General features: G+C 46.1%; 1 protein-coding gene across 1 annotated transcript in view; it reads right to left on the bottom strand.

Moving 5' to 3' along the window:
- Positions 1-23908, bottom strand: part of MPPED1 (metallophosphoesterase domain containing 1) — a 47599-nt gene extending 23691 nt beyond the window's left edge. The window contains exons 1-2 of the mRNA XM_069763380.1: positions 23620-23908; positions 14938-15205 (exon numbers count right to left, since the gene is read on the bottom strand). Coding sequence (XP_069619481.1) covers positions 14938-15089 — 152 coding nt within the window. The 5' untranslated portion in view covers positions 15090-15205; positions 23620-23908. The remainder of the gene's footprint in view (positions 1-14937; positions 15206-23619) is intronic.
- Between the last annotated feature and the right edge of the window lie 776 nt (positions 23909-24684).

Genomic DNA, 24684 nt, shown 5'->3' with positions numbered 1-24684 from the left:
AAAACAGCCTCCTAAACCAATGATGAGAAAGGGGCGTGTCCTGACTACATAAGACTTCCTGTAGACTCTGTGGATGAGCTGTAGACACCGATCACAGCTCTGACCTCACAATTCTAAACTAAAAATCAGCAAACAAGCAAGATCTGAGAAAAATAAAATAAAAATAAAAAGCAGGTTACTATCCCCTCTAAGATGGGACTTATATATCACTTTTGAACTTCCGACTGGACAGTCCCTTTAAAGCTCATGTCTCTCAATCATTGGTTGTTGGTGGGGAAACACTTATCACCTGGCCTGTGGACAGCAGAAAATATTACTCCTGGACTTTGCTGCTTCTGTCAGGCTGAATATTAGTTTATTGAGAATGTGAAGACATGATCCCAACTGCTCTTACATTACATACAGCTATAACCCAGCTTTTCCAATTTCCTGAATGGTAGATCTTCCTAGTTGGGGGAAACTCTCTCAGAGGCTATTTTCTGCGGCTTTGTGTCTCACCCACATGTGCGGAGACTTTCTTCATATGTAATGATTTCAGCTCTGTAGCACGTCAATTGTTCCTGCAGATTTTCATTGTGTATTTTACCTTTTGCAAAGGGCGAAATCCATAACGCACTGCAGAAAATACACAGAACGCCTGCTGCACGTTCCAGCACTGCCGAGCTACCGGCACACACAGGTTTATGAGAGTTCGCTACATTAGTAGCATAGAGCATCACATGAAATAGTCTGCAGCGCGCTACATCTCCATCTCCTGTCTATGGACTCGCTTCTAACTATCCCTCTCTGGTATCCTAGAATCCTAGAATGATAGAATTGGAAAGGACCTCCAGGGTCATCGTGTCCAACTCCCTGCTCAATGCAGGATTCACTAAACCATCTCAGACAGATATCTGTCCAGCCTCTGTTTGAAGACCTCCATTGAAGGAGAAGTCACCACCTCTCGTGGCAGCCTGTTCCACCAATTAATCACAATGTCACAAAGTTTTTCTAATATCTAATCTGCATCTTCTCCCTTTCAGTTTCGTCCCATTGCTCCTTGTGTTTCCATGTGCAAATTAGAATAAGGATGATCCCTCTACAGTGTGACAGCCCTTCAGATATTTGTAGACAGCTATTAAGTCTCCTCTGAGCCTTATTTTTTAGAAGCTAAACATTCCCAGATCCTTTAACGTTTCCTTGTAGGACAAAGTTTGCAGTTCGCTCACCATCCTGGTAGCTCTTCTCTGAACTGGCTCCAGTTTTTCAATATCTTTTTTTTTTAAATGTGGTGCCCAGAACTGGACACCATATTCCAGATGAGGTCTGACCAAGGAGGAGTAGAGGAGGATAATTACTTCACGTGATCTAGACTCTATGCTTCTCTTAATACATCCTAGAACCATGTTTGCATTTTTGCTGCTGCATCACACTGTTGACTTATGTACAGTCTGTGATCTTTTAGTATACCCAAGTCTTTTTCACACGTGCTGTTGCTTAGTTCTATTCCTCACACTCTGTAGAAGTAATTTTTGTTTTTCTTGCCCAGATGTAGAATCTTGCATTTCTCCGTTAAATACCATTCTATTAGTCGCTGCCCATTGTTCAAGCTTATCTAGATCCTTCTGAATCCTTTCTCTGTCATCTCTAGTGTTAAGGTACCGTCACACTAGACGATATCGCTAGCGATCCGTGACGTTGCAGCGTCCTGACTAGCGATATCGTTCAGTTTGACACACAGCAGCGATCAGAATCCTGCTGTGATGTCGTTGGTCGCTGCAGAAAGTCCAGCTCTTTATTTCGTCGCTGGACTTCCTGCTGACATCGCTGAATCGGCGTGTGTGACGCTGATTCAGCAATGTCTTCGCTGGTAACCAGGGTAAACATCGGGTTACTAAGCGCAGGGCCGCGCTTAGTAACCCGATGTTTACCCTGGTTACCAGCGTAAAAGTAAAAAAAAACAAACACTACATACTTACCTTCCGCTGTCTGTCCCTCGGCGCTCTGCTTCTCTGCCCTGTGTAAGCACAGCGGCCGGAAAGCAGAGCGGTGACGTCACCGCTGTGCTTTCCGGCCGCTGTGTTTACACAGGGCAGAGAAGCAGAGCGCCGAGGGTCAGACAGAGGAAGGTAAGTATGTAGTGTTTTTTTTTTTTTTTACTTTTACGCTGGTAACCATGGTAAACATTGGGTTACTAAGCGCGGCCCTGCGCTTAGTAACCCGATGTTTACCTTGGTTACCAGCATAGTTGGTCGCTGGAGAGCTGTCTGTGTGAGAGCTCTCAAGCGACCTAACAGCGACGCTGCAGTGATCCGGATCGTTGTCGGTATCGCTGCAGCATCGCTTAGTGTGACGGTACCTTTAGCTATCCCTACTAGCTTTGCATTGTCTGCAAATTTGATTAGTTTACTTTTAGTTCCCTTATCTAGATCATTTCTAAAAATGTTCAACAGCACTGGGGACAGGACAGAGCCTTGTGGTACCCCAATTGTAACACTGGGGCCAGGACAGAGCCTTGTGGCACCCCACTTAAAACACTTTTCCAATTGGATGTGCACCCATTTATTACCACTCTTTGAGTATGATCACTGAGCCAATTAAGAATCCACCTAACAGTTGCCTTGCCAATCCCATACTTGGTCATTTTTTCAATAAGGATAGTATCAGATACTTTATCAAATGCTTTGCTGAAGTCGAGATATACTATATCTACCGCATTTCCCTGATCCACCCAGTCAGTGTATCCCTTGTTATATCTAATATAATTCTATGTAATATTTATCCATTTTCTATCTATCTGTAAGAGGAAGCAGTGACACCTCTGAAGAGCCCTTGCAGAATATGATCATAGTGAGGAAAGACCGCCTTCTGCTGGCCGGGCGCAATCAGGTGGAACCAATTTGTACTGGAGGAATTTCAGGGGGAGCAGCTTCATGTGTTTGACCTAGTCAGGTGACTTGCGGGGCAGAGCCCCAGGATATAGAGGCCCTGCGTGCCAAACCACAGGAGGATTTGGTGCCAAGTGTAGGAGAGGAGCAGACGCAGACCATGGATGGCATTGAGGCCAGCATGACAGGCCTCAGCGGGAAGTCTGCAGTACTTAAGTGCTGGAGTTAAGGGTCCGACTACGGTTGGGAAGATCCAGAGTTTCGGCTACACCAGTCAAGACCAAGACCTGCGCCCTACTGTGGGGAAGACCCAAAGACCATATTTCGCCTGTCAAAAGCCGAGTCTTAGTCCTCTCTGCTACGGGTCTGGCAGATATTCGCCGATGGTCAAGCAGTGAAGATCCATGAGGAGATGAAGAAGGCATGCCTGTGACCGCAGAGGGACGGGGTGAGTAAGCACGGCCATCACTTCCAGTTTTGACATACGGTACTGGGATTGGACAGGGTCAGGACAACAGGTTGAGGGGAGGCCGGTTGGTGCGTGGGAAGCTCAGCGCACTTTAACAGACTTAGAGAGAGAGACTTACGGCCTAGTGGGAATTATCTATCTATTATCTATCTATGATCTATATATTATCTATCTAGTATCTATTTATTATCTATCTATTTATTATCTATCTAGCTATTTTCTATATATCTATACCATAGATCATATCTATCTATCTATCTATCTATCTATCTATCTATCTATCTATCTATCTATCTATCTATCTCTTATACAAGAGGCCGTTTCTACCAGCAGCAGTAATGAGACATGGCTCCTTTAAGAAAAATAATTAGTCTGGCAGCATATGAAAGCCACGCTTCCTGAATAATGACTGAATTCTGCGTCTAACAAGAGACCGTTGATGAAGATGCTCCAAATCGCGGTATAATTGGTGATAATTTACTCCCGTTACCACAAAGAGCACTGGGTTTTAATTAGTGTGAATCCCCAGTATCAGAGGCCGCTGCACTGACGAGGTTAATTACAGCTTCTCCGAGAAGATTAACCTTTTTTCTTACATTGCACCTAGAAGGAATTCAATAAAACCTCTACGGGGCTTTTATTAATAAGAGTGGGAAGGAAATCTGCCAGAGATGGAGAAAACCAGCGGGAAATGTAACATAGAGGTTAGAAAGCAAATTTATAGCGAACTCAGGGGGGTGTAGGTTAAAGGGGATTATCGGAAAGGAAAATGTGTGATCAGTGGGTGTCTATTAGAACTAAGGGGCCATGGTGGTCTAGAGAGCGTCATTATTTCCTTTATAGGACAGCTATCTTCCTTTACCTGTGAGTGTGCCTGCCTCTGCTATACAGCTGCTTTCCTGTAGGTATGACTGTGCCTTATTCTGTTGTGCACCTACATTTCCATAGATGTGACTCTGCCTGGTCCTGCTGTACAGCTGCTGTCCTGTAGATGTGACTCTGCCTGGTCCTGCTGTACAGCTGATGTCCTGTAGATGTGACTGTGCCTGGTCCTGCTGTACAGCTGCTGTCCTGTAGATGTGACTGTGCCTGGTCCTGCTGTACAGCTGCTGTCCTGTAGATGTGACTGTGCCTGGTCCTGCTGTACAGCTGCTGTCCTGTAGATGTGACTGTGCCTGGTCCTGCTGTACAGCTGCTGTCCTGTAGATGTGACTGTGCCTGGTCCTGCTGTACAGCTGCTGTCCTGTAGATGTGACTGTGCCTGGTCCTGCTGTACAGCTGCTGTCCTGTAGATGTGACTGCGCCTGGTCCTGCTGTACAGCTGCTGTCCTGTAGATGTGACTGCGCCTGGTCCTGCTGTACAGCTGCTGTCCTGTAGATGTGACTGTGCCTGGTCCTGCTGTACAGCTGCTGTCCTGTAGATGTGACTGCGCCTGGTCCTGCTGTACAGCTGCTGTCCTGTAGATGTGACTGCGCCTGGTCCTGCTGTACAGCTGCTGTCCTGTAGATGTGACTGCGCCTGGTCCTGCTGTACAGCTGCTGTCCTGTAGATGTGACTGTGCCTGGTCCTGCTGTACAGCTGCTGTCCTGTAGATGTGACTGCGCCTGGTCCTGCTGTACAGCTGCTGTCCTGTAGATGTGACTGTGCCTGGTCCTGCTGTACAGCTGCTGTCCTGTAGATGTGACTGCGCCTGGTCCTGCTGTACAGCTGATGTCCTGTAGATGTGACTGTGCCTGGTCCTGCTGTACAGCTGCTGTCCTGTAGATGTGAATGTGCCTGGTCCTGCTGTACAGCTGATGTCCTGTAGATGTGAATGTGCCTGGTCCTGCTGTACAGCTGGTGTCCTGTAGATGTGAATGTGCCTGGTCCTGCTGTACAGCTGCTGTCCTGTAGATGTGAATGTGCCTGGTCCTGCTGTACAGCTGATGTCCTGTAGATGTGAATGTGCCTGGTCCTGCTGTACAGCTGGTGTCCTGTAGATGTGAATGTGCCTGGTCCTGCTGTACAGCTGCTGTCCTGTAGATGTGAATGTGCCTGGTCCTGCTGTACAGCTGCTTCCTGTAGATGTGAATGTGCCTGGTCCTGCTGTATAGCCGCTGTCCTGTAGATGTGAATGTGCCTGGTCCTGCTGTACAGCTGCTGTCCTGTAGATGTGACTGTGCCTGGTCCTGCTGTACAGCTGCTGTCCTGTAGATGTGACTCTGCCTGGTCCTGCTGTACAGCTGCTGTTCTGTAGATGTGACTGTGCCTGGTCCTGCTGTACAGCTGCTGTCCTGTAGATGTGACTCTGCCTGGTCCTGCTGTACAGCCGCTGTCCTGTAGATGTGACTGTGCCTGGTCCTGCTGTACAGCTGCTGTCCTGTAGATGTGACTGTGCCTGGTCCTGCTGTACAGCTGCTTTCTGTATGGCAACGTTCACACTAGCGTTGTGCGCTGCTGTGTCGGCGACGCTACGCACAACGCACGCAAAAACGCGTCAAAACGCACGCAAAAACGCTACGTTTTGCGACGCATGCGTCGTTTTTTGCCGAAAATCGGACGCAAGAAAAATGCAACTTGTTGCGTTTTCTTGGTCCGACGCTTGCGGCAAAAAAGACGCATGCGTCGCACAACGCAACAAACAAAAACGCATGCGTCCCCCATGTTAAATATAGGGGCGCATGACGCGTGCGTCGCCGCTGCGTCGCCCGACGCTAACCCGACGCACACTAGCATAACGCTAGTGTGAACGTAGCCTAAGCGTGACTGTGTCTGGTCCTGCTGTACCGTTGCTTTCTGTAGGTGTGACTGTGCCTGGTCCTGCTGTACAACTGCCTTCCTGTAGGTGTGACTGTGCCTGGTCCTGCTGTACAGCTGCCCTCCTGTAGATGTGACTGTGCCTGGTCTTGCTGTACAGTTGCTTTCTGTAGGTGTGACTCTACCTGGTCCAACTGTACAGCTACTGTCCTGTAGATGTGACTGTGCTTGGTCCTGGTGTACAGTTGCTTTCTGTAGGTGTGACATTGTTTGGTCATGCTGTACAACTGCCTTCCTGTAGTTGTGCCGGTGCCTGGTCCTGCTGTACAACTGCTTTCCTCTAGGTGTGACTGTGCCCGGTTCTTCTGTACAGCTGCTTTCCTGTAGTTGTGACTGTGCTTGGTCCTGCTGTACAACTTTTTTCTTGTAGGAGTGACTGTGCTTGGTCCTGCTGTACAGCTGATTTCCTATAGATGTGACTGTGCCTGGTCCTGCTATACAGCTGGTGTCCTGTAGATGTGACTGTGCCTGGTCCTGCTGTACAGCTACTCTCCTGTATGTGTGACTATGCCTGGTCCTGCTGTACAGCTGATTTCCTGTAGATGTGACTGTGCCTGGTCCTGCTGTATAGCCGCTGTCCTGTAGATGTGACTGTGCCTGGTCCTGCTGTACAGCTGATTTCCTGTAGATGTGACTGTGCCTGTTCCTGCTGTACAGCTGCTGTCCTGTAGATGTGACTCTACCTGGTCTTGCTGTACAGCTGCTGTCCTGTAGATGTGACTCTACCTGGTCCTGCTGTAGAGCTGCTGTCCTGTAGATGTGACTGTGCCTGGTCATGCTATACAGCTGGTGTCCTGTAGATGTGACTGTGCCTGGTCCTGCTGTACAGCTACTCTCCTGTATGTGTGACTATGCCTGGTCCTGCTGTACAGCTGATTTCCTGTAGATGTGACTGTGCCTGTTCCTGCTGTATAGCCACTGTCCTGTAGATGTGACTGTGCCTGGTCCTGCTGTACAGCTGCTGTCCTGTAGATGTGACTCTACCTGGTCTTGCTGTACAGCTGCTGTCCTGTAGATGTGACTCTACCTGGTCCTGCTGTAGAGCTGCTGTCCTGTAGATGTGACTGTGCCTGGTCATGCTGTACAGCTGGTGTCCTGTAGATGTGACTGTGCCTGGTCCTGCTGTACAGCTACTCTCCTGTATGTGTGACTATGCCTGGTCCTGCTGTACAGCTGATTTCCTGTAGATTTGACTGTGCCTGGTCCTGCTGTATAGCCGCTGTCCTGTAGATGTGACTGTGCCTGGTCCTGCTGTACAGCTGATTTACTGTAGATGTGACTGTGCCTGGTCCTGCTGTATAGCCGCTGTCCTGTAGATGTGACTGCCTGGTCCTGCTGTATAGCCGCTGTCCTGTAGATGTGACGGTGGTCCTTCTGTATAGCTGATATCCTGTAGATGTGTGTTATGGTCTGGTGATTAAGGAGCGACATGCGACTAGCTCTGAGCAGGTGGTAACTATACTGACCGTAGTCCCAAAGCTCGACACAACACTAGAAGTAGCCGTGGAATGCTCCTAACTCTCTCTAGGCATCTCGTCACAGCCTAAGAGCTAACTACCCCTAAAGATAGAAGCAGGAAAACTATCTTGCCTCAGAGAAAATCCCCAAAGGATAGATTAGCCCCCCACAAGTAATGACTGTGAGAGGAGAAGGAAAAGACATACGTAGTATGAAACAAGATTAAGCACAGGAGGCCACTTCTAGCTAGATAGAAAAAGTACAGGACAGAACGCTGTGCGGTCAGTAATAAAAACAAGAAAAATTCCACCGCAGAGGAATGCAAAAATCTCCACACCTGACTAAAGGTGTGGAGGGCAAACACAGTCACAACAGATGTGACTGTGCCTGGTCCTGCTGTACAGCTGCTTTCCTGTAGATGTGACTCTACCTGGTCCTGCTGTACAGCTGCTGTCCTGTAGATGTGACTCTACCTGGTCCTGCTGTACAGCTGCTGTCCTGTAGATGTGACTGTACCTGGTCCTGCTGTAGAGCTGCTGTCCTGTAGATGTGACTGTGCCTGGTCCTGCTGTACAGCTGATCTCCTGTATGTGTGACTGTGCCTGGTCCTGCTGTACAGCTGATTTCCTGTAGAAGCGACTGTGCCTGGTCCTGCTGTATAGCCGCTGTCCTGTAGATGTGACTCTGCCTGGTCCTGCTGTACAGCTGCTGTCCTGTAGATGTGACTGTGCCTGGTTCTGCTGTATAGCTGCTTTCCTGTTGATGTGACTCTACCTGGTCCTGCTGTACAGCTGCTGTCCTGTAGATGTGACTGTGCCTGGTTCTGCTGTATAGCTGCCTTCCTGTTGATGTGACTCTACCTGGTCCTGCTGTACAGCTGCTGTCCTGTAGATGTGACTGTGCCTGGTCCTGCTGTACAGCTGCTTTCCTGTCGATGTGACTCTGCCTGGTCCTGCTGTATAGCCGCTGTCCTGTAGATGTGACTGTGCCTGGTCCTGCTGTACAGCTGCTTTCCTGTTGATGTGACTCTACCTGGTCCTGCTGTACAGCTGCTGTCCTGTAGATGTGACTGTGCCTGGTCCTGCTGTATAGCTTTCCTGTAGATGTGACTCTACCTGGTCCTGCTGTACAGCTGCTGTCCTGTAGATGTGACTGTGCCTGGTCCTGCTGTACAGCTGCTGTCCTGTAGATGTGACTGTGCCTGGTCCTGCTGTACAGCTGCTGTACTGTAGATGTGACTGCGCTTGGTCCTGCTGTATAGCCGCTGTCCTGTAGATGTGACTGCGCCTGGTCCTGCTGTACAGCTGCTGTACTGTAGATGTGACTGCGCTTGGTCCTGCTGTACAGCTGCTGTTCTGTAGATGTGACTGTGCCTGGTCCTGCTGTACAGCTGCTGTCCTGTAGATGTGACTGCGCCTGGTCCTGCTGTACAGCTGCTGTCCTGTAGATGTGACTGTGCCTGGTCCTGCTGTACAGCTGCTGTCCTGTAGATGTGACTGCGCCTGGTCCTGCTGTACAGCTGATGTCCTGTAGATGTGAATGTGCCTGGTCCTGCTGTACAGCTGATTTCCTGTAGATGTGACTGCCTGGTCCTGCTGTACAGCTGCTGTCCTGTAGATGTGACTGTGCCTGGTCCTGCTGTACAGCTGCTGTACTGTAGATGTGACTGTGCCTGGTCCTGCTGTACAGCTGATGTCCTGTAGATGTGACTGTGCCTGGTCCTGCTGTACAGCTGCTGTACTGTAGACGTGACTGTGCCTGGTCCTGCTGTACAGCTGATGTCCTGTAGATGTGAATGTGCCTGGTCCTGCTGTACAGCTGCTTCCTGTAGATGTGACTTTGCCTGGTCCTGCTGTACAGCTGCTTCCTGTAGATGTGACTGTGCCTGGTCCTGCTGTATAGCCGCTGTCCTGTAGATGTGACTGTGCCTGGTCCTGCTGTACAGCTACTGTCCTGTAGATGTGAATGTACCTGGTCCTGCTGTACAGCTGATTTCCTGTAGATGTGACTGCCTGGTCCTGCTGTACAGCTGCTGTCCTGTAGATGTGACTGTGCCTGGTCCTGCTGTACAGCTGCTGTCCTGTAGATGTGACTGTGCCTGGTCCTGCTGTACAGCTGCTGTCCTGTAGATGTGACTGTGCCTGGTCCTGCTGTACAGCTGATGTCCTGTAGATGTGACTGTGCCTGGTCCTGCTGTACAGTTGATGTCCTGTAGATGTGACTTTGCCTGGTCCAGCTGTACAGCTGCTGTCCTGTAGATGTGACTGTGCCTGGTCCTGCTGTACAGCTGATGTCCTGTAGATGTGACTGTGCCTGGTCCTGCTGTACAGCTGCTGTCCTGTAGGTGTGACTGCGCCTGGTCCTGCTGTACAGTTGATGTCCTGTAGATGTGACTGTGCCTGGTCCTGCTGTACAGTTGATGTCCTGTAGATGTGACTTTGCCTGGTCCTGCTGTACAGCTGCTGTCCTGTAGATGTGACTGTGCCTGGTCCTGCTGTACAGCTGCTGTCCTGTAGATGTGACTGTGCCTGGTCCTGATGTACAGCTGCTGTCCTGTAGATGTGACTGTGCCTGGTCCTGCTGTACAGTTGATGTCCTGTAGATGTGACTGTGCCTGGTCCTGCTGTACAGTTGATGTCCTGTAGATGTGACTGTGCCTGGTCCTGCTGTACAGTTGATGTCCTGTAGGTGTGACCGCGCCTGGTCCTGCTGTACAGCTGCTGTACTGTAGATGTGACTGTGCCTGGTCCTGCTGTACAGTTGATGTCCTGTAGATGTGACTGTGCCTGGTCCTGCTGTACAGCTGCTGTCCTGTAGATGTGACTGTGCCTGGTCCTGCTGTACAGCTGCTGTCCTGTAGATGTGACTGTGCCTGGTCCTGCTGTACAGTTGATGTCCTGTAGATGTGACTGTGCCTGGTCCTGCTGTACAGCTGCTGTCCTGTAGATGTGACTGTGCCTGGTCCTGCTGTACAGTTGATGTCCTGTAGATGTGACTGTGCCTGGTCCTGCTGTACAGTTGATGTCCTGTAGGTGTGACTGTGCCTGGTCCTGCTGTACAGTTGATGTCCTGTAGATGTGACTTTGCCTGGTCCTGCTGTACAGCTGCTGTTCTGTAGATGTGACTTTGCCTGGTCCTGCTGTACAGCTGCTGTCCTGTAGGTGTGACTGTGCCTGGTCCTGCTGTACAGTTGATGTCCTTTAGATGTGACTTTGCCTGGTCCTGCTGTACATCTGCTGTCCTGTAGATGTGACTGCGCCTGGTCCTGCTGTACAGCTGCTGTCCTGTAGATGTGACTGCGCCTGGTCCTGCTGTACAGCTGCTGTCCTGTAGATGTGACTGTGCCTGGTCCTGCTGTACAGCTCCTGTCCTGTAGATGTGACTTTGCCTGGTCCTGCTGTACAGCTGCTGTCCTGTAGATGTGACTTTGCCTGGTCCTGCTGTACAGCTGCTTCCTGTAGATGTGACTCTACCTGGTCCTGCTGTACAGCTGCTGTCCTGTAGATGTGACTGTGCCTGGTCCTGCTGTACAGCTCCTGTCCTGTAGATGTGACTTTGCCTGGTCCTGCTGTACAGCTGCTGTCCTGTAGATGTGACTTTGCCTGGTCCTGCTGTACAGCTGCTGTCCTGTAGATGTGACTTTGTCTGGTCCTGCTGTACAGCTGCTTCCTGTAGATGTGACTGCGCCTGGTCCTGCTGTACAGCTGCTGTCCTGTAGATGTGACTGCGCCTGGTCCTGCTGTACAGTTGATGTCCTGTAGATGTGACTGTGCCTGGTCCTGCTGTACAGCTGCTGTCCTGTAGATGTGACTGCGCCTGGTCCTGCTGTACAGTTGATGTCCTGTAGATGTGACTGTGCCTGGTCCTGCTGTACAGCTCCTGTCCTGTAGATGTGACTTTGCCTGGTCCTGCTGTACAGCTGCTGTCCTGTAGATGTGACTTTGCCTGGTCCTGCTGTACAGCTGCTGTCCTGTAGATGTGACTTTGTCTGGTCCTGCTGTACATCTGCTTCCTGTAGATGTGACTGCGCCTGGTCCTGCTGTACAGCTGCTGTCCTGTAGATGTGACTGCGCCTGGTCCTGCTGTACAGTTGATGTCCTGTAGATGTGACTGCGCCTGGTCCTGCTGTACAGCTGCTGTCCTGTAGATGTGACTGCGCCTGGTCCTGCTGTACAGCTGATGTCCTGTAGATGTGACTGCGCCTGGTCCTGCTGTATAGCTGCTTCCCAGCAGCTGAACCCCTAATCTGCCACAGTCATTAGTTATCATGGCATCTAAGGTGGTTTATAGCCACAATTTTGTAATCTTTAATTCCAGACACTTTTACTCTATTTGATGTACAACTAGGGCACATGTTTGAACTTTATCAAATGGTACTAAGGACCCATTAACCACCTATAATTTCAATTCGCATCGATCTAGTTCCGCCGCATTGGCTACGTTTGGTGAAATGAAAGCTGCCATACTATTTCTCAAGCCTGATAAGCCCCAATTTGGATTTGAGGGGAAATATTATGATCTATGTACAGATCCTCAGGGTCACAGCATAGTAGATCCATTGGGGCTGGGGGATAGAATACCAATTGGGCATTGACACTTATGTGAAATATAAGGCACCACATTGGGAACAAAGTTTGCCCATTGTAACCTATTAGATAAGCTTCAATCATTGTATGTTGCTCTCCTGTTCCAGCTCCAACTCTGCTGTTCCACGTAATTCCAGGTGCTGTCCAGTATTTCCATCTTGGCTGTCCCACATTGCTCCAGGTGTCATCCAATATTCCCAGCTCTTCAGTTCCATGGTACTCCAGCTCTGCTATTCCACATTGCTCCAAGTGCCATCTGACATTTTCAGCTCTGCTATTCCACACTGTTCCAGGTACCATCCAGCATTTCTAGCTCTACTGTTCCACGTAATTCCAGGTGCTGTCCAGTATTTCCATCTTGGCTGTCTCACATTGCTCCAGGTGTCATCCAACATTCCCAGCTCTTCTGTTCCATGGTACTCCAGATGCAATCTGGCATATCCAGCTCTGCTATTCCACACTGTTCCAGGTACCATCCAGCATTTCTAGCTCTACTGTTCCACGTAAGTCCAGGTGTTGTCCAGTATTTCCATCTCGGCTGTCCCACATTGCTCCAGGTGTCATCCAACATTCCCAGCTCTTCTGTTCCATGGTACTCCAGATGCAATCCAGCTCTGCTATTCCACATTGCTCCAAGTGCCATCTGACATTTTCACCTCTGCTGAAAAAAAATGCTGCTTCTGGTACTGTCCGTAATTTCAAGTTGTGCTATTACACACCGCTCAAGGTACCATCCAGTATTTCTCCAGGTACCATCCAGTATTTCCAGCTCTGCTGTTCCACATTGCTCCAGGTATGGTCCATTATTTCTAGCTTTGTTGTTCCGTGCCGCTTTAGGTACTATCTAGCATTTCCAGCTCTGCTGATCCACGTAGCTCCAGGTGCCGTCCAACATTTCCAACTCTGCTATTCCATGTTACTCCTGGTGCCATCCAGCATATCCAGCTTTGCTGCTCAACGCGGCTAGAGGTAATGTTCAGCATTTCCAGCTCTGCTGTTCTATGCTGCTCCAGGTGGTGTCCAGCAAATCCAGCTCTGCTGTTCCAGTGCTCTAGGTGCAGACCAGCATTTCCAGTCCTGCCGTACCCTGCAGCACCAATGCTTCCAACCAACAGTTGGGCTATAACATGCCATTACAGCCCTTTGCCAAAATATGGTAGTTGCATTAGTCGCATTCGCACCTGAGCCCTAGCACCTGAGGAGACCCCCAAAGCCTTTCCACCACATACATATTGCATATGGTAGGTGGGGTCCCTCATATTTTTCACTGGGGCCCAGAAGCTTCAACTTAACCCTCTGACTCCTAAAATGGCAAACTTGAAGCGAGAATTTGGAATATATTATTTGGTTCATGTCATCTTCTAAAAATGTATTTATTTTTTTCTCCATTCTTGGAAATAAAAGAAATGTAAAAAAAATAAAAAATAAAACGTTTGCCCTTTTTTGTATAATAAATAATATAAATAATATAATACTAACTCTCTGGTTTGCTGTGATTTCACGCAGCCCCATCCCTCTCCTCTCTATCCTCGCTGACAGGTGAGCATCCGTTCTGCTTTATTCCGTATTTATCGCCGCGGCGCTCACTGATATTTATGGAACATAATAAATACTTTCTCCGAGCCTCCATAACAATAATTCCTTAGTGTCAGGTGATGATTTTACATTTCACCATTCAGACAGCCGAACAAATGATGGCGGAAGCGCAAGATGGAAACTTTCATTTCTGTCTCCTTACATCGCTGAGATCGAGCGTCCGCGGTGTATGATCATTATACTGCACAGTTCTCCTGATTAGCAATCACTGATTACATGGGAAAGATAAAACATGTAGAATATTCCACATCATATTCAGCCAGTCAGAGTAATATAGCAATAACTGATAAGTCCGTAAATAGTATTATCTATCTATTATCTATGTATTATCTATCTATGTATTATCTATCTATCTATTATCTATCTATTATCTATCTATCTATTATCTATTATTATTATTATTTATTTATATAGCACCATTAATTCCATCTATCATCTATCTATTTTCTATCTATCTATCATCTAACTATCATCTATCTATTATCTATCATCTATCTATCTATTATCTATTATCTATCTATTATCTATCTATGTATTATTTATTATTATTATTTATTGATATAGCACCATTAATTCCATCTATCATCTATCTATTTTCTATCTATCTATCATCTATCTATCATCTAACTATCATCTATTATCTATCTATTATCTATCATCTATCGATCGATCATCTATCTATCTATCTTACCTATCTATTTTCTATCTATCTATCATCTATTATCTATCTATTATCCATCTATCAATCATCTATTATCTATCATCTATTATCTATTATCTATATATTATCTTTCTTTCATCTATCTATCTATTATCTATCAATCTATTATCTATCTATTTCTATCTATTATCTATCAATCTATTATCTATCTATCAATCTATTATCTATTATCTATCAACTACTATCTATTTATTATCTATTATCTATCAATCTATTATCTATCTATTATCTTTCTATCATCCTCACTAAGTCACTTTTATACTGTTGGGTTCATAAATATATACCATAATCATCATGAAACAATTTGTAGAAAAAGTAGAAGAGTTTCTCCATAAAGATCCATACTGTAATAGGTCTACCAGCAGTCCTATGTAAATCCCGCACATCAGTACGGGCAATCACTCGGATCATTAAGAATCACCTTCTGTGATGGGTGTACTCACATTTGCACATGGGGCGGCTGGAATCGTCCCTGGTTGATGTTGTAGAAGGTGAACGCCTGGGTAGGATTGGAGCTGTACTCGTCTAGCTCAATAATGACTCGACTTGGCGGGTGCCTTCTCGATGCCATGATGTGCGAGTGGGTGTACGCCATCGTCGCAGTGTGGTCCTGCTTTTATTTTCATGCGATTGTCCCTGCTATCTTCCCACCCCGATGAGAGACAAGTCTGTCATCTTCTCCGTCTACAATACACTCCCCTCCTAGAAATCCTAAAAAAAAAAGGCAGAAGATGTAAGTGTTTCACACATGAACCATGTGCTAAAATCCCCGGCGGGGAGGGGGGTATATTTATGAAGGTGGGGGGGAGGTTAATTGCCACATATTTAAGTAGGGTTGCCATTTGTCATAGTCTGTTATTATTCCCCAACAAAATAATGTTAATCCTTCATTCGCAATTGAGAACAAAGGGTTAATGTATTTTTTTTTTAAGTAAATATATCATCAATTTTTTTAGAATTTTTTTTAATTTTTTTAATTTTTTTTTAAGCTGAATCCAACGCCGCCGACTCTAAACAACCCATTTTTTTTTTCCTCCCGTCCTTTGTATTAATTTTTTTTTTTCTCCAGGAAAGATAAAACAGAAAATTAATTTTACAATCCCGCACATGACAGGCGACATGCCTCTAAATGTTGCTAAAAAGCAGCACCTAAATGACAGAGCTTTGTGGGTTTTTTAACAGAAGGTAAGTTGTTTTTTTTTTTCCTCCCACCCTGCAGGAAGATATAATTACCATCAGATACTGGAAACAGGAGCAGATTTCTACATGAGGCTTTATTTTACCCAATTTTTACATCATAAATGGTTACGAGAGCATGCTGAGGGCAGGAGAACGTGTTATTCGGTGCCACAAAGGTCACATTGTTCCTAAATAATACCACCATCGCGTGGTGACATAATACTGTTATACGTGGTCTACGTAATAATGCAAAAAAACGGACCGTACAGAACACAAAAAAGCATTAAAAAAACATAAAATCATGACCAAATAATGCCTTAAAATAAGCATAAACAGTGGATATAAAAAGTCTACACGGCCTTGTTAAGATGCCAGTTTTTGTCAAGTAACTAAAAAAAGGTCACCTATAATCTGTATAAATCCATCAATTATTTTGATTCTGATTAACCCCATATAAAGTTTTGCTGTTCTAGGAGGATTTTCCTGCCATTTTCAGCATTTTACAGTAGAAACCGTGGTTGGTAAACAGCCAACAACACAGCAAAGGGATGTCATGGTGGAAAGATCTCAGTAATAGGAAGGGTACTAACAAATTCCCATTAGATATACAATGGAAGACTATGAAGTCGTCTAAAAGAAGTGGCTTAAATTTGGCACAACACTGACATTCATAGGTGGATTATAATGAGGGCAATCTGGGCTACCACCCAGGGCCCGGCGGGTCCCCATCGGCAGATTGCACAGATCATAATGTTTTTTTGTGCGCCACCATCTGCGGCTCATACTGTATATAGGTAGCTATATGGTGTATGGGGCTGTGTGTGGAGTCATACTCTCTGTAGGGAGCTCTGTGTGGGGACTCATACTATATATGCTCGGGGCTATGTGAGGGCTCATACTGTATATAGGTAGCTATATGATGTAGGGGGCTCATACTCTATGTACAGGGCTATGTGAGGGCTCATACTGTAAATAGGGAGCTATGTGGGCCTTATACTGTATATAGGTAGTTATGTGAGGTATAATACTACATGTAGGGGCTACATGTGGAGTCATACTCTCTGTAGGGAGCTCCGTGTGGTGGCTCATGCTATATATGTACAGGGCTATGTGAGGGCACCTACTGTATATAGGTAGCTATATGGTTTAGGGGGGTCATACTCTATGTACAGCGCTATGTGGGGGCTAACACTGTATATAGGGAGCTATGGGGCCTTATACTGTATATAGGTAGCTATGTGGGGTCTTATACTTTATGTAGGGGCTGTGTGTGGACTCGTATGTAGGGGCTGTGTATCGATTCAAATTGTATGTAGGGGGCTCTGTGTGGGCGCTCATACTGTATGTAGAGGGCTATGTGGGGGCTCATACTGTATATTGGGAGTCTGAGGGCCTATATTGTATGTAGTGTGTAGGAGCTATACGAGGGCTCATACTGTATAGAGAGGGCTGTGTGGAGGCTCATATTTTATGTAGAGGGCTATGTGGGAGCTCATATTGTATGTAGAGGGCTATGTGGGAGCTCATATTGTATGTAGAGGGTTATGTGGGAGCTCATATTGTATTTAGAGGGCTATGTGGGGGCTCATATTGTATGTAGAGGGTTATGTGGGGGCTCATATTGTATGTATAGGGTTATGTGGGGGCTCATATTGTATGTAGAGGGTTATGTGGGGCTCATATTGTATGTAGAGGGCTATGTGGGGGCTCAAATTGTATGTAGAGGGTTATGTGGGGGCTCATTGTATGTATAGGGTTATGTGGGGGCTCATATTGTATGTAGAGGGCTATGTGGGGGCTCATATTGTATGTAGAGGGTTATGCGGGGGCATATTGCCTGGGCCTGTGAGCTGAAATCCTCATTGCAGTATGGCCTATGATCTTTTTTTTGTTGTTGTCTTGATTGAAGGAATTCGCTGATAAAACCCTGAATGACCAAAAGAGGGGGAAACGCGTTGGAGGAAGATGCCAATAAGCTAAATATATGTATACAAGTGTTCAGGCCATAGAGCGTCTCTCTCTCACTATATATATACAGCTCTGGCAACCACCACCACATCAAATCCCTGTCATGGCAGCCCAATTTCCAGACCTGAACCCCATTGAAAACCTCTGGAATGTAATCAAGAGGAAGATGGATAGTCACAAGCCATCAAACAAAGAAGAACTGCTGACATTATTGTACCAGGAGCCGTGTGAATGACTGGTGGAAAGCATGCCAAGACGCATGAAAGCTGGGATTAAAAATCATGGTTATTCCACAAAATATTGATTTCCGAACTCTTCCTGTGTTAAACCTTAGTATTGTTGTTTCTAAATGATTATGAACTTATTTTCTTTGCATTGTTTGAGGTTTGAAAGCACTTTTTTTAAATTTTGACTATTTTTCTTCGTCAGAAAAAAACAAAACAAAATGTATTGCTTGGAACTTCGGAGACGTGGTCAGAAGTTTATAGAATAAATGAACAATTTACATTTTACTCAAAAATATATCTATAGAGAGAAAAATCAGACAAACTGAACATTTTACAGTGGTCTCTTATAGCTTTGGCAGAAAATATGTATAGTACGTGACTATGAGGTACAGTATATGGATGTTTTGTGGTGTTAGTTGCTCTGCTACTTAACGGCCATTTATGACCTGAAGAGTTATTCTTCGTTGTACAAGGACATCATATATGTTACTTCTTGGACTTTGCTAGGGTTTTTTTCTGGTGAGATTGTTGATAAATATTGATTATATATATATATATATATATATATATATATATATATATATATATATATCTCCATCCGTCAGCCCACTAGTATCTATATTGTACATATTATATATGTTCATTATATATTGTCTGATCATCTAGAGTAGTGGTAGGACTATATAAGGGTAGACGACGAGGAGCGGCGACGCCATAAGTTACAGCTTAGGATGCCAACCTCCGCTGTCAGGGGAAGGGAAGTGTAAAGGGCAATACTAGTCCCGATCTCCCCTCACTTCTGCTCTCTCTGTCATTTTCCATGTACAGATGTGAATCTGTTTGTTACTTGCATGACCTATCACATGGTCTATCAAAGGGGATCATATGACATGTCACGTGACTCATCTGGTACCTGGGGGGGGCCAACACCTACTAAACTGCCCGAAACCCTGGCTACTCTTAATCCGCCCGTAATGACGTTATCTAGAGCTGAATGTCCTTCAAATATTTTCTAAAAGACATAAAGAAAATTGGCATGGGAGGCTGTCAAGAGACCTACAGTAACATTAAAGGAGCTGCAGAAATTTCGGGCAAGTTTTGGTGTACTACATGAGAAAACAACCTCCCTTGTTCTTCATATGTGTGGGCTGTAGGATAGGATGGCAAGACGGAAGCCTTTTCTCACAAAGAAAAACATCAAAGCTTGAGGGAGAACGTGTTTTGGTCCGATGAGACAAAGGTTGAACAATTTGGCCATAATTTCAAAAGGCATGTTTGACTCAAAGTCAACACTGTGCATTACGAAAAGAACACTATACCCACAGTGAAGCATGTCGGAGGCAGCATTGTGCTTTATCGGCAACTGGAACTGGGGTCTTAGTCAAGATGGAAGGAATTATGAACTGTTCCAAATATCAGTCAATTTTGAAACAAAACCTTCAGGCCTCTGCTAAAAATCTGAAGTTGAAAAGGAATTTCACCTTTCCACACGACGGCGACCTCCAAATCAGAAAAATGATGGCTTCACCAGAAGAAGATCAAGGTTTTGGAATATCCCAGATCTGAATTTATGTCAAAATCTGTGGGTGACCTAAAGATTGTACTATACACAACAGATGCCCTCACAGTTCCTGAGATGTAGAGCTACTGCAAGGAAAAGGGGGCAAAGACTGACTATTCGAGATGCGCCATGAGGATAGACTCCTACCCATAAAGACCCAAGTGCCATCACACATCAGTGAGTGGTCTGTGACTGCAGAGGACTGGGTGGTAGAGGCCACTAAATGGTGGGGACTTTGTAGAGAACTATCCAGGGGCATAATGTGGGCGTGGAGAGGAGAAGATCAGGAGTGTTCTTCAACACTTCTTCTTCAAGCCCAAAGTGAGGGCCCCTTCATCAAAAAATAAGACACAAGATCTGGCCATCCTTCCTTCCCGTTTTAGGATTTTCTCAAGTATCAACAATCCTTATAAGACTGTAGGACGTTTCCAACTTAGATCTAATAGGAAGAATGAAGGTACAGAAAAAAATGAGGAATTTTTGCCGATGTGACAGTTTCGGCAGCCTCCTGCTCCTGACCTGTGCGGCTCGGCTCCTGATTATGCGGTAGCTGGCGTTCTGTTGTGCGCCGTGATCGGAGGAGCAGACAGCCCCCAGACCTCATTAACTGCAGCATATGTTTCTGTTAGTGAGATTTTAATAGCGGGATGTCACCGCATGATATTTATGGCTGGGAATTCTTACTTCTGTTGTAGGAACACGCTGAGCCGCTCAGACGGTAATCACACTCACTTTTCAATTTCAGATCATCCGCAATACCTGACAACGTCAGCCGAGCGCCCGCCGACCCGCCCGTCAACAAGAAGCCTCCTCCCCTCTTCCCGCCTCGCGTGACATTGACAGAACCTATACTAATCTCAATTAATCAAAAATTATCGTAAAAAAATTAAATTGGTGTAACCTGTAATTCTCGACGGTTACACTTTCAAAGTGGAGTACAATCAATGTATTGTAATTCTTAAAGGAACTTTCCATTTTTGTCAGAAGGGTCCACAAAAAAACACCAAGAATTTTTCACAGATCACTTCAGCTAATTGACCATCAACTGTTGAATAAACAAGCAACAAGTGTTTCATTTACCTGCAGCTCCCCCGCAGGAGAAATATGGATTTACACTGTCAATTAAAATGTCCTGTTCTCTGTGGGGGCACAGTGGCTTCGTTTTTTTATTTTGGGTGGAGACAGTGGTTTATTAGTTATTTGGGAAGGGGGCACTATTCAATTTTTGATTCAAGAAGGCGGGGTACAGTAGCTTATTATTCATCCACGGGCATGATGGCTTGGTTTTGTTATTTTTTTAATTCAAGGGGATGCAGTAGCTTAATTTTTTTTTTATCTAAGGGGGGTACCATGACTGAATTTTTAATTAAAGGGGGAAATAGTAACCTGGTACTAATTCGGGGGGTGGTGGGAGAGGACACAGGGCCAGCTTGGACTGTAGGGGGATGAAGAGTCATACCCTTACCATTGTTCAGGCTATGCTGGGAGTTGTAGTTTCACATGGCTGAAACATACAGTATACGGCAGAACACTCACTTCACTTCTGCTTCGAGTTGAAATTGCTCCTCTGATCTATTGAAGTAAATAGGAATGCATTGCAATACCACACACAACCTGTAGACAGGTGTGGCGCTGTTTATAGAAAAAAAAAAGTTATTATTGTTAGATATGTTTTCTAATCTGTTAAATTAGTGGCAATGTTATTGAAAGAAAGCAGCTGTAATATTCTAATCTTGGACAATTCCTTTAAATGAAATGTACGATGTTGTGAGTATGTATCCTGGTAGTCAGTGCAGCCTGGAGGAGCACAGCAGCGGCACAGCAGGGGCACACGGCCATCAGTGATGGGTAATAAAAGTCACCATCGCTCCCCAGTGTAAGGACCTCGTCATTCAGCTCCGAAATCTCAGTTCTGTGACAACTCTCAGGTTCTAAATAATTCCATGATAACTAGATGGCGGTATAATCTGCAGAGCGTCTCATGCCGCAACACAAAGGCTGAAATGAAATGGAGAGGAGTCCGCGCCTCTTATTCCATAATTACTGATCATTCTTCTGCCCACGGGGCCGTCACTCAGCTTTTCCTGAAGGACTCCAGATTATGATAAATAAGATTCTCTGGTCTGATGAGATGAATATAGACCTTTTTGGTGATAACTCTTAAGCGGTATGTGTGGAGAAAACCAGGCACCGCTCATCACCAGCCAAATACAATCCCAACAGTGAAGCATGGTGGAGGCAGCATCATGCTATGGGGGTGTTTTCAGCTGCAGGGATAGGACGACTGGTTGTCATTGAAGGAAACATGAATGCGGCCAAGTACAGAGATATCCTGGATGAAAACCTCTTCCAGAGTGCTCTGGACCTCAGACTTGGCCGAAGGTTCACCTTCCAACAAGACACACACATTATATATATATATACACATTCATAGTTCTACTATCCATTACAGAGCTCTGAGGGGAGATCCCTCCACTTTCCACACACCCTGAATGGTCTATATATAACTTTAGACTTATCTGCCATTCATGCCATTGAAGCTAAGAGACCGCACCTATGAGCTCTATATTGGACATTATTAGTAGCCGTCACCCAGCTTTCCCCAGGTCCTGAAAGTCACACAAACCAGCATTAGTTTTGATAAAGTAATACTACATCTAACATTATATATTAAAGTGCCACCATTCGAGGGTTTGTGGAAAGATGGGTAACAGCCATTAATGACAATCATTATGGTGCTGATAGACGATCTCCCTAGACCCCGAGTCAGGAAAAGTTTATAAAAATCCAGATTTAGATGTCATTCAGGGTCTGGAGAAAGCTGGGTGGCCACACCACTAGGTATAGTAATGAGTAGCATTTGAAGCCGTTCTCCAGCTTTCTCCACATTCTGAATAACAAATCTGCATTGATGACAATATATACCATTCAGGGTATGAGGAAAGCTGTGTGACACCACTTGTGAGCATTGCAATATCTATCATTACCGACTCTTCTCAAGCTTCACTTGCATTCAGAGGGACATAAAGCTGCATTTTTAACCATCATAATGGTGTAAAGTAATATGTCATTCAGGGTCTGTGGAAAGCTGGGTGACAGTTCCTTAAAGTATTTCAATGATTACCATATAGGGCTATTCTCCAGTTTTCCACAAATTCTGAATGTCGTATATTTGAATTTTTATATTTAAATCTACATAATTGAATAAAATAAAATCAGGATTCGTGGCGAGCTGGGTGAAAAAGCCATCATAATGGCACCCATTAGTGCGAATCACACCACTTTCCCCAAAACCTGAATGGTATGTAATATTATACTGTTATGTAGAGCAACAATTCATATAAAAGCAGGTAGCCATGCCAGTCAGCGTCCGCGGAAAGCTGGGTGACGGCCTCACCATATAGGGCTGTTTTTCAGCTTTACATAAATTCTGAACTACAGAAATCTGGATGTTATCATTTATAAATCTAAAATGTTACAGTATAAAGTAACTAGCCTATCTGGGTCTGTGGAAAGCTGGGTGACAGACCCTAAAATATAATTACTGATGATAGTCTCTAAAATAAAGTTGATGCAGACAACCCCATTATGATGATAATTATTGACTGTCACCCATCTTTTCACGGAAGGACAAAATATTAATGTCATTCAGGGTCTGCAGAAAGCTGGATGACGACCTCTAGAAGTGATGACAACCCATAATTAGCGCTGATAACCCCTAAATGATAATGTCTGGCTGTCACCCATCTTTTCCCAGAAGGACAAATGATAAAAGTCAATCCTACATGATAGTAGATGCCACTAACTGTCTTTGGAAAGCTGGGTGACAACCCGTAATGGCCACAAATCCTATTTCCAGGTCATTTTTAGAAATCCGAGCGGTGTCTTTAAGAATTATTAGTGGCCCGGTCTCTGGTGGCTTCTCCCCCAATGTAAAGACAATAACCCCAGACACAAACTGGGGAAGTTACCGGAGGGCGCCGCACTTTTCCTTTTTGCCCACGGTCACATAATCCGTCATTTTGCAGCGGTTTTACACTTTGTGGCGTCAGATCCGATGATGCTGGAATGCACCGCTGCTCGCATACAATGGGGTGAAATCATTCTTAGATCTCCGCAGCCCCCCAAACCCACCCGAAACAGCCCCCCGGACACAATGGGACAAGTGACGCCTTCCCCGGGGCACTGACCTCCGCACAATGCCGGATCGCAGACGCTTTTGTCCGGGCTCCGCTCCTCGCTGACAGACGCCAAAGCTCCGCTAATCTCATGTGCGGCGCGCTGGAGAGGACGCGGCTGCTGGATGTCTGTGCGCGGCGGGGGGTGTGGAGGCTGCGATGATTGACACCGGTCCCTGCGCCCCCCCTAGAACGGTACACAGCGGCCCCTACACGCACCGCCCGCTTATAGCGCTCCCCGCCGTACGGGTAGGAGGGATGGGGTATAGAAGACACGGAGGGGCCGGGCGTCAGCAGGTGCAACAGACGCAGCAGAGACGTGTTTGTCACTGAGCGAAATAACACAATGATGAGTACCAAGTGACCGACTCAGCTCTGCTGTACCGTGCCTGAAACATCAATCGCTCCGTGACCAACTCAGCTCTGCTGTACCGTGCCTGAATCATCAACCGCTCAGTGACCAACTCAGCTCTGCTGTACTGTGTTTAAAACATCAATCGCTCCGTGACCAACTCAGCTCTGCTGTACTGTGCTTGAATCATCAACCGCTCCGTGACCAACTCAGCTCTGCTGTACCGTGCTTGTAACGTCAATCGCTCCATGACCAACTCAGCTCTGCTGTACCGTGCTTGAAACGTCAATCGCTCCGTGACCAACTCAGCTCTGCTGTACCGTGCTTGAAACGTCAATCGCTCCGTGACCAACTCAGCTCTGCTGTACCGTGCTTGAAACGTCAATCGCTCCGTGACCAACTCAGCTCTGCTGTACCGTGCCTGAAACGTCAATCGCTCTGTGACCAACTCAGCTCTGCTATATTGTGCTTGAAACGTCATTCGCTCCATGACCAACTCAGCTCTGCTGTACCGTGCCTGAAACGTCAATCGCTCCGTGACCAACTCAGCTCTGCTGTACCGTGCTTGAAACGTCAATCGCTCCGTGACCAACTCAGCTCTGCTGTACTGTGCCTCAAACGACATTGCTCCGTATCCAACTCAGCTCTGCTGTACTATGCTTGAATCATCAACCGCTCCGTGACCAACTCAGCTCTGCTGTACCGTGCCTGAAACGTCAACCGCT

The sequence above is a fragment of the Ranitomeya imitator genome, chromosome 4 (genome assembly GCF_032444005.1).
Source record: "Ranitomeya imitator isolate aRanImi1 chromosome 4, aRanImi1.pri, whole genome shotgun sequence".
Classification (NCBI taxonomy): domain Eukaryota; kingdom Metazoa; phylum Chordata; class Amphibia; order Anura; family Dendrobatidae; genus Ranitomeya; species Ranitomeya imitator.
The sequence above is the reverse complement of the archived record's forward strand: the minus strand, read 5'-3'. Positions and strand labels throughout refer to the sequence as shown.